The sequence below is a fragment of the Sciurus carolinensis genome, chromosome 11, assembly GCF_902686445.1.
Source record: "Sciurus carolinensis chromosome 11, mSciCar1.2, whole genome shotgun sequence".
Classification (NCBI taxonomy): Eukaryota; Metazoa; Chordata; class Mammalia; order Rodentia; family Sciuridae; genus Sciurus; species Sciurus carolinensis.
The window spans coordinates 58,838,004-58,857,503 of NC_062223.1; the positions used below are offsets into that span (position 1 = coordinate 58,838,004).

General features: G+C 38.8%; 2 protein-coding genes across 14 annotated transcripts in view; one reads left to right on the forward strand and one right to left on the reverse strand.

The window, feature by feature from the left end:
* Misfa (mitochondrial sheath formation associated) overlaps positions 1–19,500 on the reverse strand; it is a 104,674-nt gene that overhangs the window by 34,985 nt on the left and 50,189 nt on the right. For 7 of the 13 annotated variants that reach the window (XR_007104032.1, XR_007104031.1, XR_007104028.1 and 4 more), the window contains exon 3: positions 8,035–8,250. The exons of 2 other annotated variants lie outside the window; for them this stretch is intronic. The gene's annotated coding sequence lies outside the window, so the exon portion shown is untranslated. Of the gene's footprint in view, positions 1–7,912; positions 8,869–19,500 lie in introns of those variants that run through there. 4 more of the 13 variants (XR_007104033.1, XR_007104024.1, XR_007104027.1 and 1 more) reach the window with 2 other exon arrangements.
* Positions 8,052–19,500, forward strand: part of Uevld (UEV and lactate/malate dehyrogenase domains) — a 59,945-nt gene continuing 48,496 nt past the window's right edge. Inside the window, 1 exon segment of the mRNA XM_053743277.1 lies at positions 8,052–8,304. Coding sequence (XP_053599252.1) covers positions 8,059–8,304 — 246 coding nt within the window. The 5' untranslated portion in view covers positions 8,052–8,058.

Consider the following 19,500-nt stretch of genomic DNA (forward strand, 5'->3'; position numbering starts at 1 on the left):
GTGCCTCACATGCCAGGCAAGCGCTCTACCACTGAACCACAACCCCAGCCACTCCCTTTGAATTTCATGAGATCCCTGCCCTCCCCTGCCTTTCTTTTTCCTCTCTAGCTTCCACATATGAGATAAAACATACCACCCATGACCTTCTGAATATGGTTTATTTCATTTAGCATAATGGTTTTATCCATCTTCCTGAAAATGACAAATTTTATATGGCTGAATAAAACTCCATTGTGTATGTATACCATATTTTCTTTTTCCATTCATCCATTGATGGACACTTAGGCTTGTTCCTTAGTTTGTGTATTATGAATTGTGGTGCTGTAAACATGGGTATGCATGTATTACTGTAGTATGATGACTTCAATTCTTCAGAATAAATACTGAAATATGTTATAGCTGGGTCATAGTCTTTTGAAGAAACTCCACACTGATTTCCATAGTGGTTGAGTGGTTCCATTATGATCCCCCAACAGTGTAAAAGTGTTCCTTTTCCTCCACATCCTCTCCAGAATTTATTATTTGTATCCTTGGTGACTGCCATTCTGACTGGTGTGAGAAGAAATTTCAGTATAGTTTTGATTTGCATTTCCTTAATTGCTAATGATGTTGAACATTTTTCATATATTTGTTTACCATTTGTATTTCTTCTTTTGAGAAATGTCTGTTTAATTCATTTGCCCATTAATTAATTTGGTTATTTGATTTCTTGGTGTTCTTTAAAGTTTTTTGAGTTCTTCAAATGATCTAGATATTAATCCTGTCAGAACAGTGGCTAGCAAAGATTTTCTCCCATTCTATAGGTTTTTTCTTCACACTCCTAATTATTTCCTTTGCATGCAGAAACTTTTTAATTTGATGTCTTTCCAGTTATTAACTCTTGGCATTATTTCCTGAGCTTTAGGAGTCCTATTGAGAAAGTTATTTCCTGTGCCTAGATGCTGGAGTGTTGATCCTACACTTTATTCTAGGAGTTGCATAGTTTTGGGTCTAATTCTGAGCAATTCATAATGAACATTTTAAGAACCTTGCCTGTAAATCTGTCATCTCTGTAATTTTTAAGTCTATTTTGATGGCTGTTTTTTCTTTTTATGTGGATGATATTTTCTGCTTCTTTAAATGTCTGGTAACTTTTGGTTGGATGTTGAACATGTTGAATTTTACTGGATTCTGTTATATTCCTTACAAGAGTGCTGGGTTTTGTTCTAAGATGCAGTTAAGTTATTTGGGATCAGTTTGATTCTTCTGAAGCTTGTTGTAAGCTTTGTTATGGAAAGTCAAGAGCAATCTTACTAAAGGATTAATTATCCCCACTACTGATATATGACTGTTCTTCTCTCTGATATTAGATCTTCCGTTCTGTGTAATTTAAAAAAGTGTTTGGCTTACTGCTCCTGGTAATTCTTCTCCAGGCCCAATGGAGTTTTATCCCTCTGTATGTGCAGACAGAAGTCAGTCAAAGCCTCTTGAAGGCCCCTATGAAAATCTCCAGAGTTCTTTGTGGAGCTCCCTCTTTTCAGTACTCCATCCTGCAAACTTCTGGCAATCTGGCCTCATTTGTCTTCTGATAGCTTTCTCTTCAACTCATCAAGACTCAGTTTGAGTATCCTTCTCTGTACTATAGTCTGAAAACTGCCTCCAAATTGGGGAAATTATAGGTCTAGCTTCATTTGTATATTTTCTTTCAGAGGTCACAGTCTTGTGCTTCTTCAAGTACAAGATCTGAAAAGAATTATTTCATACATTTTGTGAAATTTTCTATATGTTCTATATGGAGAGAGGTAATTCCTGGATCAGAAGGTCTTTCACAGAAGCCTGATTTATTCTTTAATTCCTGCATAGTATTCTACAGTTTATTTCATCTTTCTCCTAATGATTTACTCTGTCAAGGTCCAGTCAGGAGACAGGACAGTAATTTGAACAGGAAATGTTTAATAAAGCACACAGTTATTTGAACAGTGAATGTTTAATAAAGAGAAATATTAACTAGGAGTAAGAGATTAACTAGGGAAGGGCTAGAAAGCAGTACAAAGTACAAGAATGGCATAGAGAGAGTAGCCACTCTCTAGTGGACAGTACCCATGGAAGAAATAAATTTGGAAGAGCCCCTTCTGGGGCTGAGATCTAAACTTGTTGGAGAAGTCATGGTGGCCATGACCAACCAGATGGTAGAGAGGTCCAATGAGCTGTTGCAAGCCAAACCTAGCAAGGAGGGAACCACTCACTCTTGGAGGTGATGGTGGAATTTTCAGGAAGCCTCCAGAGTGGGTTCTGTCAGGTTTACTGAGCATCATTGAGAAACTGGGGATGTACCAGGATAATGGACCAGGAAGCTTCCCTGAGGGGAGCTGGTGGAACTCCCTGGCAAACTGTTTCAGGGATGCAGAAGTGATTCACAGAAGGGCCAAGGCACTTGGTAGGGTGTACTACTAGATGTTCCCACAAATGCCACTGGCAGCCACATAGTTGAACCAAGAAGAAAACATGTATGCTACACCTAGGAAGAGAAAGCCCTGTCTCCTGCAGCATCTTCCCTAAGGCATTCTACTAACAAAACTTAATACATCCACTTATCAAAACAGAATTGCTTATAGGGTCCAGTTCCATTATGGCAGAGCAAGAAACAAACGGTGGATTTGGAATTGAAAAGCAATAAGTGAATAACCGATACCATATGCACTTCCATTTTTCCAATTTTTGCTATGATTATTAAAAGCAAAATTTCTTAGTTGAATTTCTCTTAAGTATTTCCATTCTTTTTTCCTTAGCAAAGAAACAACACAACAATAAGGTCTATGGTCAATTCAGACAGAGCATGGAGAGGCTGCATAAAATCCTTATGAAAAGAACAAGGGTAAGAAAAGCAAGAAAAAATTGCAGTATATCATTTAACAAAGTATAAAAACAAGGCCACAGAGGTTGTAATAAAGAATGTTTTTGAAAATATGGCCTGAGATGAAGAATATGCTGATTATTAGTCAATGAAAGACAACAAGTTCCCTACATCTAAGAAGCATAATATGATAAGGATACACCTGTGATATTTGCAGTAAGAAGGTCTCATCCCCAAATGATACATCTTGACAGGCCAATAATTATGAAAGCAACTGAGATAAAAAGCAGGGTATCAAGAAACAAATTCTAATTTTAAACAAGTCATTCTTGTGATTTTTCCTAAAACTTCAAAGAAAGATACAGAATGTTACAAAATTTCCCATTTTTTACTTTTAGTTTTTTTCTTTTAACACAATTAACTTTTTTTTTAACACAATTAACTTTTTTTTTTTTTTTTTTTTCCAGTGCTGGGGATTGAACCCAGGGCCTTGTGCTTGCAAGGCAAGCACTCTACCAACTGAACTATATCCCCAGCACATAATTAACATTTTTTATACCATATATCCTGATTATTTTTATTTCTATAGGATAGATTCCCAAAAGTGGAGTTATGGGGTCAAAGGTACATCACACAAATTTGCCAAAAAATTATGAACCAATTAGGCTCCCTGCCAACTACATTTGAATTTCTTAAGCTGGATCCAGTGGTCTTCAGTGAAGTCAGGAATATTTCAGAAAGTGGACACAAAACTGACGGTATACATAAACATAAACATTTTTAGGGCAATTCTATATCTTCCAATGGCTTTTCTTAAAAGTGTGAAACCCAGGCAAGGCTGAGAAATCATATACTATACCTTCATTTCCCTACACTTTCATTCATTCAGCAAACTTTCCACTGAAGTTCTCTTTATCTCTCACTTACTAAATATTAGTTGAATTAATAAATGCATGTATTCAAGCACACAAGGCAGTAGGAACATAGAGGTGAATGAAATTCAACTCCTATTCTACAGGGCCTCACAGTCTTTGTGGATAGAAAGAAGGTGGAAATGAAGGTAGACAGGTATAGCAGTACAAATATTCCAACAAGCACTAAGGCATGAGGCAAAAAAGAATGAAACATACTTGGGGAAGACTGACTGTTTCAGCCTGCTTAGATTACAGGATCTAATAGCACCAGTTTTAGGAGAGAGGGTGGCCAGTCTAGAAGTCAGGGGGTGGCTTTATAAAACCTAAGTTTGTATTATATACCTTCCTTTTATAACTAAATGTCAAAAGGCACACAGTTCTGACTTTCTAAACTATTATTTGCAGTGCTAGGGACTGAACCCACCTAGGGTCTCATGCATGGTAGGCAGGTGCTATACTCTAAATTATTACCAATCACAGTCTCATCAAAGTTTCACACAGTAAGAGGCAGTATAGTATACAGATTAGGAACATGGTTTTTGATATTACATATAATAATTTAACCTTTCTGAGTCTTTAGTTTCTGTCTGTAAAATGAAGCTAGTTATACTAGATATATTCTATTTTAAGATGCACACTTTTTCACATTTGAGCTCTTCTGAAATACACATTAAAGCCAATATTCATATTTAATTTTATAGTCTTTTTCTACCACCCCAAAGCTATCATTAATACACCTTTTACTTAAAAGGAATCTCAGAACATGAAAACAGTTTCATATAACATTAACCCTCAGTTTCATCATCAGTAAAACTGATGTACTAATTCTATCCAGGTCACAAGGTTTTATAAAGATTAACTAAAATAAAGTCCATCAAACTCTTGCACTTTCCACAAAGGAAATCACACATATACAGGCAAACAGGTTCATAGTGACTAGATTAATAGAAAACTAGTGGTCTGGATAGAAGGTCACTTCCATAAAAGACTTTTTCATAAAAGATGTAAGAAACTTGTTCAGGCCTTGCTGCTAATTTGATACCTTTTCCTTGATTAATAGATTTCTGACAGGATTTGTTAAACTCTGGAGCCCCTGGAAGTCCTACTATTTCTAAAGTGTGCCAGATCTGGCTGAGGTGCACTTTTATACAATCAGAAGGGCTGGGGATGTAGCTCAGTGGTCAAGTACTTGCCTCGCATGTGCAAGGCACTGAGGTCTGATCCCCACCACCACATATTCAGAAAACAAAATTAGGAACAAAAACTTAATCAAATCAAATAATTCTTCTGTTCAAAACCTTCCAGTGGCTTTTCTTTCTCTCAGAAGAAAAGCCCAAAAAAGAAAAAAGCTCTAACATCAGGGACCTAGTCTGACATAGTTAGACCTCAGTATTGTTAGAAGCTGGCCTGGTACTCATAGATAGGTCAGGTTATTTTATTTATTTACTTATTTGTTTATTTATTTATTTATTTTGGGGTACTGGGGATTTAACCCAGAGGCACTTAAAAAATTCCCAGCCCTTTTTAAATTTTTCATTTTGAAACAGGGTCTCACTAAGTTGCTTAGGGTTTTGCTATTTTGCTGAGGCTGGCTTTGAACTTGGAATCCTCCTGCCTCAGCCTCCCAAGCCTCTGGGATTACAAGCATGTACGACTACACCCAGCTGCCAGGTTATTCTTCTGTCGCACATAAACTATTTCACAAAATATCAACACCAGACAAAGTCAGTCAGATCATGAGAAAGTGAGACACAGCAGGGCCACTTAATTTTGTCAGAACAAATACAAGAACAAGGTCACTGTGTAAACTCTGAAATGCCAAACATCCTCCTCTCTCTAATAAAACTGATGTTTCTTTACCAATTACAGCTTTATACTCACCCTATTTTGTCTATCTTACAGATAATATTTATTGAGATAGTCCAGTCACAGAAATGTCCCTGCTTTCTGACAGCATACAATCCAGAGTGAAACTCTATTTCCATAAAACCTTTCACAAGTCTTTCAGATCCTATAATAGCTCCTTTCTAACTCTCCTACTGAGCTGTCCCAATGGTTCCCCACAATAAGTGCTCCCTCATTGCAAGGAGTAATTAAACCAACTTGTTTAAATATAGGTGTGTTCCTAATGGTCTTTGGCTGGAGGGAAAAACCAGACTCCTTAAAATTGTCTACAAAGTCCCACAGTGGTTCTTTGATATAATCTCACTGTTTAAAACACATTGCTGGGACTATCCCCAGAGTGTCTGATTAAATAAATCGGGGAGGGGGGGTCTTAGAAATTATTTAGCCATTCCACAATGCAAGCAAATTTTTTTAAGAAATGTTGTATACATTGATGAATGGATAAAGAAACTGTGGTATACACATACAATGGAATATTACTCAGTTATAAAGAATAATAAAATTATGGCATTTCCAGGCAAATGGATGAAATTGGAGAATATCATGCTAAGTGAGATAAGCCAATCTCAAAAAACCAAAGGATGAATGATCTCGCTGATAAGCGGATGATGACACATAATGGGGGGTGGGAGGGGGGCAAGAATGGAGGAAGGAGGGACTGTAAAGAGGGAAAAGAGGGGTGGGAGGGGTGGGGGGAAGGGAAAAAAATAACAGAATGAATCAAACACCATTACCCTATATAAATGTATGATTACACAAATGGTATGCCTTTACTCCATGTACACACAGAAACAACATGTATCCCATTTGTTTATAATAAAAATAAATTTAAAAAAACAAAAACAAAAAAAATGAACCAAATAGGCAAAAGAATTAAGAAAAACAAAAGTAGAAAAAAATTTTAAACACCAAATTTCAGAGACGACTTATGAAACAAATATTAAGGTAGTATGTCATTTGTGTAAGAGTAATTATATTACTTGGAAAGAAATGAAGATATTTTGAAATACATATCCATAAAAGATTTAACTGCTTATTCTTTGATCCTATGCAGATGATTATCAAAGCTTTATGAAACTATGTACATGTCAAACGTTTTATAAAATATATGCTATTAAAGTAAAAAAAATGTATACAATAAATATATACAATGTTTGTGTCTTTTGATAAAATTGATTTTAAAAAAGAATCTGCATTTCTACCACATTCCAGGTGATATAGAGTTTGTAGGTCTTGGACCACATTGAAGAATCACTTATGTAAACCATCTCTCCCTCCTGCTTTTTTTCTCTGACCTCCATTTCTGCTTGCCCACTTCCTAGTTTTATTCCAGCCATTTGGAACTCCTTCCTGTTTTGAGCCTCCTCAAACAAGTTCCTTTCATAGGACTTTGATTTGGTTGCTCTCTAATTTGAACACTCCCTCCCTCACCTTTCAGTGAGACCTACCCTGCCCTACAATTTAAAATTTTTATTCTTCACAACACTTAATCACCTCTTAACATGTTATATGACTTTTTTTTTCTTTTCTTTTTTTTTTTTTTTTTTTCAGTGCTGGGGAATGAACCCAGGGCCTGGCACGTGCTAGGCCTACATTTTAATGTACCTGTGTCAATTTCATTGGCATAGTCACAGAATTGAAAAGCTGGCACTAAATGTGTTAAGAAATGCTCCTTCTAGCTTTTTACTTTCTTCTTATTATTGACTCACAATATCCCTACTTTTGGCTCTTCCTATAAATACAATCACCCTACTGACTAATAAACCTCTTGACAACTACAATAACCAGCTACTACAACTTTTTAGCCCCAGTGCCTCAAGTCAGGGGTTCTGAGCAGAAAAGCAGCCTCACAAGTCTAGGAGACCAAACACCACCAGAAAATTACTGTATTTTTCATCTATTCTTCTCCTTCCTCCTCCAGATGACTTTATCCACCCATTTCCTCCCTCTCTAGTTTCCACACTTTCACCCTCCCTCCAACATGGTTTTTTCTTTCTCAACCACCAACAGTTTTGGCACCAGTCCTTAAGGGAAAGGAACTACTTCAAACTCTTTCCTCCATGATATATCACCTTCACACAACTGTTTTCTCTGTTACCCGACAAGTCCTCCTGTTTTTCCTTTCTACTCTTTGAAATTTTGCTCTTAAAGTTCCACTACCTCTTCCTCCCCAAATCCAACTACAATTTTCGGTCTTGATCTTTTCTGATACTCGGATGAATTAAACACATATTTCTAGAAACTCGAGCGTTGCTTCTACCTCTTTTGCTGCCTCTACACAGGTCCTTTCTATTCCTCTTTTCGTAACTGTCCCGGTTTCCTTCCAGCAAGCTGGCGGTGGTTCGCCTTCTACCCACGCGGTTCCAGCTGCCCTCTTGTTACCTGCCTGCTCTGCGTCCACCCAGGATGCGCTTCTGCGGAGTCCCAGCTGAGCCTGCGGCGTCACGCGGCTGGAATTTCGTCTGGGAAGGGGCGGGCCTCGGACTGCTGGGCCGGGTTGGTCCTCCGCGGCTTCCGTCTTGGAGCGGTGGCGGAAGAAGGTTCAGGGGCTGGGGTCCTGCCACCTTGCTCGGGGCTCTGGCCAGAGATGGAGTTCGACTGCGAGAGTGTGAAACGGCTGCTTGGCAAGGTGTGGACAGCCCGCCGGGCCAGGTCTGGGACGCGGGGATCGGGAGGGAGGGTTTCCCGGCCCCGGCCGGGCTGCCACGCCTCGCGTTTCTCGGTTTGGAGCGGAGACCGGCTGGTCAGAAGCCGGCTCTGAGCCGCGGCCCCGGGGAGGCCGTGGGGGCGAAGCCACCGTGCTCCACCGAGGCCTGGGCTTTCGCTCTACCCGCTACTCCCCAGCTTCCACCCGCAAGAGTGCTTCTCACGCCACGCTCTTCACTGGCCCCAAACAGCTCCAGACACATTGTCCCTGTGCATCACGCCTTCCTTTCTGCTGAAATGGCCTGCTCTTTTTCCTCATCCTTTTTAAGACTCAGTCACTGCGTGGAAGTCTGACTCACTCTTTCCTCTCACCTGCTTTCAAAAATAGCTTACCACATTGTGGAGTAGTTATTTACAAACTTTGCTGTTGGGAGCTCTTTTGAAGGCAGAGACTGCACTTTTTTGTATGCCCTTCACCTAGCGCTATGCCTGACAGCAACGTAGGTGCTAAATAGCTGAATGAAAGACCTGAGTAGATATAGGAAGGAAGACAAAGCCCACGGAAGATCCTTTTAATTGTGAAAGATAGAGGAGTGGGAGGAGTGACCCAGAAGTTTGGTGCCTGACTAGCGCGAGATTCCATGTGAGATTGAAAGCACCTCTGACCTTTCAGACCTGGCTCTCCCTTACCCCGCCAGTGCGCAGTCTGAGAAAATGCCCGTTTTCACGAGTTTCCTTCTTAAGTAATTCTTAAGATTTCCTTGTGCAGAAGTGGTACACATATGCTATTCTGCTGAACGTGCCTGACTCTCTTTTGTGGGGGCACTTCGCACACCTCTGGGAGGTTTTGAAGCCCCAAGACTAAATTACTTATGTAATTGATTTGAATGATTTTATTTATTGTGAAAGATGTAAACCTTGTAGGAAGATTAGTATCATTCTTAGAATTACTACCCTTTCTGTGTCCTCTTTGGAGAATGTGAAATTAAAAGAACCAGTCTGCCAAGTTATTTTGTTGTTGTTTGGTTGGTTCCCTCCCTCCCCCATATTGGAGGATTGAACCCAGCGGTGCTTTACAACTGAGCTACTTCCCCAGACCCTTTTTATTAATTTATTATTTTGGGGTACTGGGGATTGAACCCAGGGACTTTTGATCATTGAGCCGCATCCCCAGTTCTTTTTTTTTAATTTATTTGAGACAAGGTCTTTCTAAATTGCTTAGGACTTCACTAAATTGCTGAGGTTGGCCTCCAAACTTAGGATCCTCCTGCTTCAGCCTCTCAGATTACAGGAATTACAGGCAAGCAACTACTCCTGGCTTCTTTTTACTTTTTATTTTGAGATAGAATCTGGCTAAGTTGCCCTGGTTGGCTTCCCCAGTAGCAGGAATTATAAGCATGCACCACCATGCCTGGAACTACCAAGTTTTAATGTGGGGAGGATGATCAATGTGCCCTATGGGAAGAGTTGTTTAAAAAAAAAAAAAAAAAAAAAAAAAAAAAAAAAAAAAAGCTTTGGTGGAACTGGAACAAAGGAAACAGAGAAACAAAGGTTTTCTTAAGGGTGGAAGTATAACAGAGGAATTTATTATTATTATGGTTAGTGTATAGCATAGTCTGGCACATAGGTTGTGGGGTTTTGTTTTTGTTTGTTTTGATGGTGGTGGTGCTGAAATTAAACCCAGGGCCTTCTAAGCACACACACTGTCACTGACCCTCAAGCCCTTACAGGTGCTTAATAGGTGTTTGTGTAAATAAAGGAAACCAATCAGAAACAAATCAGTCCAGCAAATATTTCTGAGATTTCTTAGCCCCTGCACTAGGCAAATAATATAATAACTTAATATCTAGTAATAATTTTAGTGCAGAAAAACATCTGTGGACAGTACATTAGAAACCACACAAACGTATGGAAAAACAAAAAATTCCTATTGAACCCAAGTAAAAGAAAACCTAAATAAGAAGGTATCCCAACTGCCTGAGATGGTATATGCCTTGAATATCAGCGACTTGGGAGGCTGAGGCAGGAGTATGGCAAGTTTGAGGCCAGCCTCAGCAACTTAGCTAGAATAGACCCCGTCTTAAAATAAAAAGGATTGGGGATTTCGCTCAATGGTTAAGCTTTCCTGGGTTCAACCCTCTGTACAAAAAAAAAAAAAAAAAAAAATAGGTATGGGAACTTATCCTACCAATGTCAGTACTATAGTAATCAAGATTTAGTGTCTTAAATTTCTACTTAGTATAGAATTGACATGTTAATCAGTAAAAAAGATGAAGGTTTAAAAATGCAGTCTATAAAAAATAAAAAACCCACATTCACATGTTTGTAAATGCAGTATAAATGCAGTATAAAACAAGAGACATTGCTGATAAAGGAGAATGCTAGGAGAAATGATTATTCATGTGGGAAAAAAGTGAAACTGTATCCTTACCAAACACCAAACAAAATTTCCCAGTGCATTAAAGTCCTAAATGTAAAAGATAATTATAAAATATACAGAGATAAATGTAGGGGGGAATCTTTATGGACTCAGAGTATGCGAACTTTTTTTTTTTTTTTTTTTTTTTTTTGCGGTGCTGGGGATTGAACCCAGGGTCTTGTGCTTGCAAGGCAAGCACTCTACCAATTGAGCTATATCCCCAGTCTGCAAACTTTTTTAAAAATAAGACACAATGAAACTGACAATTTTGACTACATTGAAATTAAGAAATTTTCTATATCAAAAGATACCATGATTATGAAGAAGATACAAACTTAGAGACACTATCTATAACACATAACTGACAAAGTATTGGTATCCAGAATATATAAAGCATACCTACATATTAATATTAAAACCAATAAATAAAAAATTGGACAGAAGACATGTATATACATTAAAACTGGAAAAACTAGAAAGTTTGCTCAATTCATTTGTAGTCACAGAAAGCAAATTAAGACCATGATAAATACCATTTTAACCTCACTAGATCAGCATAATTTCAAATAATGTAGATAATGAAGATGTAGATAAATGGGAATTTTAAATACTGCTGGATAAATAGTAATTTATCCATTTCGGGAAACAATGTGGCCTTATTTCATCAATTTGATTATTTATGTTCTAATCTCCCTTCTACACCTAAGGGATATATGCCATAGAGAATTCATAGTGTTTATTAGTAGATTTGCAAGAATGAGCAGAGAATTATTTATAACTAAAAATTAGAAACAATTGAAATGTTCTTTGACAGGAGTAAGGATAATCTGTTGTATATTCATAAAATAAAAAAACACTTATGCAGTAGTGAACATGAATAAACATGTTCTACAACATGTAACGAAACAAACAAATCTTAGTAACATTGAGTGAAAAACACTGGAGATTATATACAAAATTACATTTTGAGATAGCCAAGAAACAAGAAAAACTAAGTATGTGAATAGTGTGTTGGTTTAGGAATACACCCAAGACAAAACTATGTCAGAAAAAAGTAAAAGGAGTGAATACACATTTTGAGAGGCACCTAAACAGAAGACAGCTCAGACACACATAACATTGTTGGAAAAATTCCAGCTCTGTGCTGTTGAATATGGTAGCCACTGGACACATGTGGCTATTTAACAAAAACTAGATAAAACTTTAAAAGTTGAGTTTTTTGGCATGCTTGTGGCTACTGTATTGGACAGTATACATGTACATAATTTCTATAATGGCAGAAAGCTTTGTTAAACAGTGCTGTTTTAGTTCATAGGTGGGTGAGTTGTAAGTTGGTTCACCGGTGTTTATTGTTCTTCAAAGTCACAATTATTGTATATGCATATATACACACAAATATTCTTTAGTTTGTATTATGTGTTGTATTTAGAAAAATTCTCTTGTTCCCTAATTCCTGTTTTCCACTCCTGTGACTGAGTTACATTCAACAAATAACAACCTATATTTGCTCACTCGTAAAATAAGGTGGTCTTGATCTATAAGTTCCCTCCTGCTAAAAATTTAATTTTTGAAGTGATACCACAAAGTATTCTTCAGTGTGTCTTGCATTTGAGTATGTCATACAAGAGAATCTTTGATGACCATAAATCAGTCTCCTGAATAAATATATACTATAGTATAGAAAGTAAAGTTAAAATTCTATTTAACCATCAGCTCAGCCTGCACCTAGACTCCTTTATAGTCCTCTTTTTTTTTTTCTCATTGCATTCTAGACCCCAAATCTGGCTTTTTGGGGGCCACTTTTCATCCTGAAGAGTCTTGGGAAGGCCTGTTTTCTGTCTTCCCAGACCAACCCTGCCTAGAGAGGACAGGATGGAACTACCTCATTTAGCAAATTAGCCCCAAGTTGGTGCATTGACTCATGGTTCCTATCAGATCAGGCATCATCTCTGAAGTCTCTGGAAATCCCAATCCATCCATTCCTCAGCTGCTTTCTCAGCAGTCCCCACCCCTACCCTGCCAACTCTGTGTAGTCCCACTAGAGGGAGCTTTCCAAAATTCTCAGTCAGCAGGACCTGTTTTAGCTCTGTACATGTACAAAAGCTTTGAGGGATGGAGATACCAGCTCACCTCAGAAACCAGATGGTGTACCCTTCTGAAATCGCCAGCTCTCTCCTCTCTCCTCAGTGGATAGGAGAGTAGGTGGGAGGACAGCTTCACCCAGTGGGAGCCACCAACCCCTCTCCTGGACAGGACCCCTGGGACTGCACAGATGTGTCTACATCTCCATGTCCACAGGGTAAATGTTGCCTGTTTTGTGCTTTCTGACCCACAACTCTCTGTCTGACCCACAGCTCTCTGTCTTTGGTCAGGTCTACTCTTCGAAGCAGTTGGTCCACAGGCTTGACTGTGCTTTGGTTGAACATGCCCATCTAGTGCTACAGCTGTGTGAACTGGCATAGATGTTGCTGGATCATCTCCACTCTACTTCCAGCTGCTCCAGCTCCAAAGTGGTGGTCACCATTTTTTCAAACCACTTGGACTGGGCCTGGTTGTAGAGGTTCACAGTGCATGAGGTCATCAACAGCCTGTGTGGACGTCCTTCATGCCTTCTTGATGTCCTCCTCCATCTTGTTGCTCAGCTTGATCTCCAGCTGCTAGGTCTTCATCTCCAGGTCTCTCTGCCACTCTGTGAGGGCTTTCCAGGCCTTCTCTACTGATGCATAGTGGCTGGTGAGTTGCTTGCAGAGGTCAGCAATATGGTGGTCACACTTTTTCATGTCTTTCTTGAAGTTCTCATGAAGGTTCATTAGGGGATTCTCTACCTCGATGTGAAGCTTGGCGGAGAACTTGAGATGAACTTCTGCTTCATCTGCCAGGCTCTTCTTCACCTGACCCCATGCTTCTCCCAGGAAGCCTGCAGCCAAGGAGTTCTGGGAGAGCTTAGCCAAGTTCTTTGTATATTTTTCAATCTTTATCCTCTCTCAGACAAATTCAGACATTTCTTTCTGCATTTGTTTGCCTTTCAGTTGCGTTTGGAGCAGCAGTTCAAACCCAGCCATGGTGCTGTTGCCTTGAGGGTCCTTCTTATCAGCCCAGGAGTCATCACAGTAGCTCCACTCTGTTGGCTTTAGCAGTTGCTGTTCAGGCATTGTGTCTGGGTGAGGCAATATCACACAATTTATTATCTTCTCTGTGTGGTCAACTTTATTTTCAAGATTGTATATTTCATCTTCATTGCCTGAGGTTGTGTCTTCCAGTGGTCTCATCTGTTGGTAATACTTTCCATTGATTTGGCTTACTGATTCCTTCATTTCAAAGATTTCTTCTTGATTTCTTTTCAAAGGTTCTCTATCTATTGAAGTGATCTTTCACCTCCTGAAATATATCTCTGACTTCACTTCTTATATCCTCCTTTAAGTTGTGGGGCAGTTTTACTGAGTACATTCTGTACTCCTTCTCTGACATGTCTTCTACTGTGTTGTTAATGGATTCTATTATTGGAGCACCTTGGTTTGTTTGGAGTGCTTTATTCCCTTGTTTTTTCATGTTATTTGTGTGTCTTCCCATCTAGCTGTGTGGCTCTGAGGCAGCACAGTTTCTACCCTGTAGACTTATAGTGTCTCCGAAGGTTTCCAGTACCTTGTCTTTAAGGGGGAAATAAATAATAACAGCACAGATCTGGGTTTCGATTTCTATAGGTTCTGCCACACTGCAGTCCTAAGGTGCTCCTAGATCACAGATAATCAATAAACCCTGGCTGACAAACTATAGTAGTTTTACAACTAAATTAATTCTAGTACTGCCCTGCCCTTTCATTCTCAGAGGATATTAAGAACACAGAAAATAGCTAATAAGTGGAAAATAAAAACAAAAATTGTTTTGTTCATAATATGATACTCCTGGTGACAACAGTGTAGCCTTTGGTACATTTATGTAGTGTTTGGAGTTGGGATGAATTAATTTGATTTTTTTATACTGAATGACAGACTGGGACTCACTTCACTCTTTGGTCTAATATATTTAATACTGATCAATTATTAGTTTCAGTGCTCAGTGCTGTGGATCATAATTGCTTTTTCTGTCTACTTTATTCATACAAATCTTCCTATGTGTTAACTCCCATCCAAAGGGTATAACCTAGTCAAAGGTATAACCTTTGCTAAGTGCTGTGAGGAGAGGATTATTCATAATCATCAGGTTATTCATAATCAGGCTTTTTCTTTTGTCAAATTTTTCCTCAGTTTAGAATTACCTTTCCCCTCTTCCCTCTAGACTCAGCTCCTCAAGGCCTTTCTGTAATTTGTATATGCTTTATGTCAATTTATAATTTCCTGCCTCTGCTTACTAGCATAAATATTTTGTTTAATATCCCATTTTTATATGTTATTATGTGATCCTCATACATACTATTGAAGCTGGTAGGCAGTTGTTATATCTTTTTTTTCTATTTTTTTTGTTATATCTTTTTTAAATTTTTAAAAAATTCTTTTTAGTGATATATAACACCAGGAGACACCCCGACATAATCACAAAAGCATGGAACACAACCCACTCCAATTCAGTCCCTAGCACTGCCTTCCCCTCCCTTCTCTTCACTCCAGAAATTTCCCTTCAAACCAGTTACAGTTTACTTTTTTTTTTTAATTAGTGTCCTATGGATGTACCCAATACTGGGTCCCACTGCCACATCCAGGCATGAACATACAAAAGTTCAGTCAGATTCATTCCACTGTTCTTCCCTTTTCCTCTCCCTTCTTTCTCCTCCTCGTCAATCCCCTTCATCTACTTTAATGATCTTTCCTCTGTTTTGACGAAATTCCTTCTCCCCGCTTTTCTTTTCTTTTTTAATCACTCCCTGCTCCTTTGTTTTGAATTAGCTTCTTCTGCATATCAGAGAAAACATTCAGCCTTGGACTTTTGGGGACTGGCTTATTTCACTTAGCATGGATGTTCTTCACTTTCATCTATTTACTGGCAAATGCCATAATTTCATTCTTCCCTATGGGTGAGTAATACTCATTTTGTATATATACCACAGTTTCTTTATCCATTCATCTATTGAAGGGCACCTAGGTTGGTTCCATAACTTGGCTATTGTGAATTGTGCTGCTATAAACATTGATGTGGCTGCATCACTGCAGTATGGTGATTTTAAATCTTTTGGATATATATGGAGGAGTGGGATATGCTTCACATGATGGTTCCATTCCTAGTTTTCTAAAGAATCTCTATATTTCTTCCAGAGTGATTGCACTAATTTGCAGTCCCACCAACAATGTATATACCTTTTTCCCCACATCCTCACCAACATTTATTATTATTTGTATTCTTTTTTTACTTGTTCTTTTTAGATATACATGACAATAGAGTGTAGTTTGACATATTATACATACGTGGATTATAACTTATTCTAATATTAGGATCCCATTCTTGTGCTTGTATATGATGTGGAGTTTCACTGATTGTGTATTCATATATGAACATAGGAAAGTTATGTCCAATTCATTCTATCATCTTTCCTACTCCCATCCTTCCTCCCTTCCCTTCATTTCCTTTTGTCTAATCCAGTGGACTTCTATTCCCACACCCCTGATTGTGTGTTAGCATCCACATATCTGAGAGAACACTCGCCTTTGATTTTTTTTGGGATTGGCTTATTTTACTTAGCATGATAATCTCCAGAAACCATCCATTTACTGGCAAATGCCATAATCCCATTCTTCTTTAAGGCTGAGTAATAGTCCATTTTGTATATATACCACATTTTCTTTACCCATTCATTTGTTGAAGGGCACCTAAGTTGGTTCCATAGCTTACCTATTGTGAAGTGAGCTGCTATAAACAGTGATGTGGCTGTGTCACTATAGCATGGCTGATTTTAAATCCTTTGTATACACTGAGGAGTGGGATAACTGAATCAAATGGTGGTTCCATTCCAAGTTTTCTGAGGAATCTTCATTCTGCTTTCCATAGTGGTTGCATCAATTTGCAGTCCCATTAGCAATATATGAGTGTACCTTTTCCCCCACATCCTCACCACCATTTATTATTATTTGTATTCTTGATAACTGCAATTCTGACTGGAGTGAGATGAAATCTCAATGTGGTTTTGATTTGCATTTCCCTAATTACTAGAGATGTTGAATATTTTTTCATATATTTGTTGTCCATTTCTCCTTTTGAGAAGTGTCTGTTTAGTTCTTTTGCCCTTTTATTGATTAGGGTGGGTTTTTTGTTTGTTTGTTTTTGTTTTTTGTTTTTTTGTTTGTTTGTTTGTTTTGGTGCTGGTGGTTTTTTTCTTTTTGTTTGTTGTTTGTTTTGGATGTTAATGTCCTGTCTGAGAAGTAGGAGGCAGAGATCTACCATTCTGTAGTCTCTCTTTTCACACTCTTGTTTCCTTTGCTGTGCAGAAGCTTTTTAATATGATATTATCCCACTTATTGATTTTTAATCTTATTTCTTGCACTTTAAGAGTCTTGTTAAAGAAGTCTGTGCTGACATGCTGAAGTGTTGGGCCTACATCTTCTAGCAGTTTCAGGGTTTCTGGTCTAATTCTGGGTTTCATCCCAGGGATGCAAGGTTCATTCAACATATGGAAATCAATAAATGTAATTCACTACATAAATAGAGTCAAGCTCAAGAATCACATAATTACCTTAATATATGTAAAAAAAACATTTGACACAGTATAGCACCCGTTCATGTTTAAAACACTAGAGAACAAGGCATAAAAGAACATTGTAAAGTCTGTTTATGATAAACCCAAAGCCAACCTCATACTCAGTGGAGAAAAACTGAAAGCATTTCCTCTAAAATAGGAACAAGACAAGGATGCCCACTTTCATCACTCCTGTTCAACATAGTCCTTGAAACTCAGGCAAGAGAAGGAAGTGAAAGGGATACAAATAGGGGAAAAAAGTTCAAATTATCTCTGTTTGCTGACAACATGATCCTATATTTAGAATACCCAAAAAACTCCACCAGAAGACCTCTAGAGCTCATAAATGAATTCAGCAAACTAGTAGGATACAAGATCAACACTTACAACTCAGTCACATTTCTGTGCCCTAATAATGAATCTGCTGAAAAAGAAATTAGGAAAACTATTCCATTCACAACAGCCTAAAAAAATCTAATAAAAGAGGTGAAGGATCTATACAATAAAAACTATAGAACACTAAGAAAGAAACTGAAAAAGCCCTTAGAAGATAGGAAGCCTTTCCATGTTCTTAGGTAGAATTAATATTGTCAAAATGGCTATTCTACCAAAAGTGCTACACCAATTCAACACAATCCTGATTAGAATTCCAATGACATTCTTCACAGAACTAGAAAAGGCAGTACTGGAAAAATAAAAGACCCAGAATAGCCAAAGCAACCCTTAGAAAGAAGACAGACTGGGACTCACTTCACTCAGGAGGCATCACAATACTGAACCTCAAATTTCACTATAGAGATATAGTAACAAAAACAGCATGATAATGGCACCAAAACAGGCATGAAACTCGATGGACTAGAAGACATAAAGACAAATCCACATAAATAGAGTTATCTGATACTAGACAAAGACACCATAAACATACAGTGAAGAAAAGATAGTCTTTTTAACAAATGGTGCTGGGAAAACTGGAAATCAATATATAGAAGAATGAAATTTAACTCCTATCTCTTACCCTGAACAAAAGTTAACTCCAAGTGAATCAAAGACCTAGGCATTAGACCAGAAACCCTGTAACTGGTAGAGATATATCTTTTTTACTGATGAAAAATTTAAGGCTCAAAGAAACAGGATCCATTAGCAATCATTCTTCATTTCCTCTCAATCTCCCTCAATCCTAGACATCCACTAACCTATTTTCTGTTTCTATGGATATGACTAAATATTCCATATACATAGATCATATAATGTTTGGTCTTTTGTACTGATTTCTTTCACTTAGCATAAGGTCTTCAAGGTTCATCCATGTTGTAGCATATATCAGTACTTTGTTCCTTTAATGACTTGAGTATTCTGTTTTATGGATATGACATATTTTATTGGATATATTCATCAGTGGATGGGCACTTGGATTGTTGTTACTATTAAGAATAAGGGGCTGGGGAGATAGCTCAGTCGGTAGAGTGCTTGCCTTGTAAGCACAAGGCCCTGGGTTCGATCCCCAGCACCCCAAAAAAAAAAAAAAAAAAAGAATAAAGCTGGGGGAGATCCAAGATGGCAGACTAGAGGGTGACTGTGTCTCCTGTCGCTCCAGAACTCAGGATTCAAGAAGGGGAGGTATTGAGAGACTCGGACAAACATAGAGCTGCGGGGTGAGTCTCTCCCACCGTGTGAAGCTTGGCCCGGGCCACAGGCCCGGACAGTAGGCAGCTTCTCTGAGCAGGCCAGAGCAGCGAGAGTCTTCCTCAAGCAGTCCCACTCCCTCTGGCAGCAGGCGGGATCCACAGCCAGCTTCTTGGAGCAGGCCTGCCCAGTGAGAGCTTTTCCGCACAGGGCCAACCCCCCAAGGCCCTGAACCCAGCGACGGCCCCAGCCCGCAGGTGGCTTCTGGGACCAAGGCAGGACAGGGAAAGGCTTTCCCCAAGCAGCCCGGCTCCCTCAGGCGGGGGCAGGTCCTGTATACAGCCAGCTTCTAGGAGCAGGCCCGCCCATGAGAGGCTTTCCATGCAGAACCAACCCCTAGCCCTGGACCCAGTAGAGGGATAGGGGAGCTTTCTTGGGAAGCACTGCATTATCAAGTTCCTCCAAGACTTCAGGCTTCTGAAGGCTGGGAGGTGATATA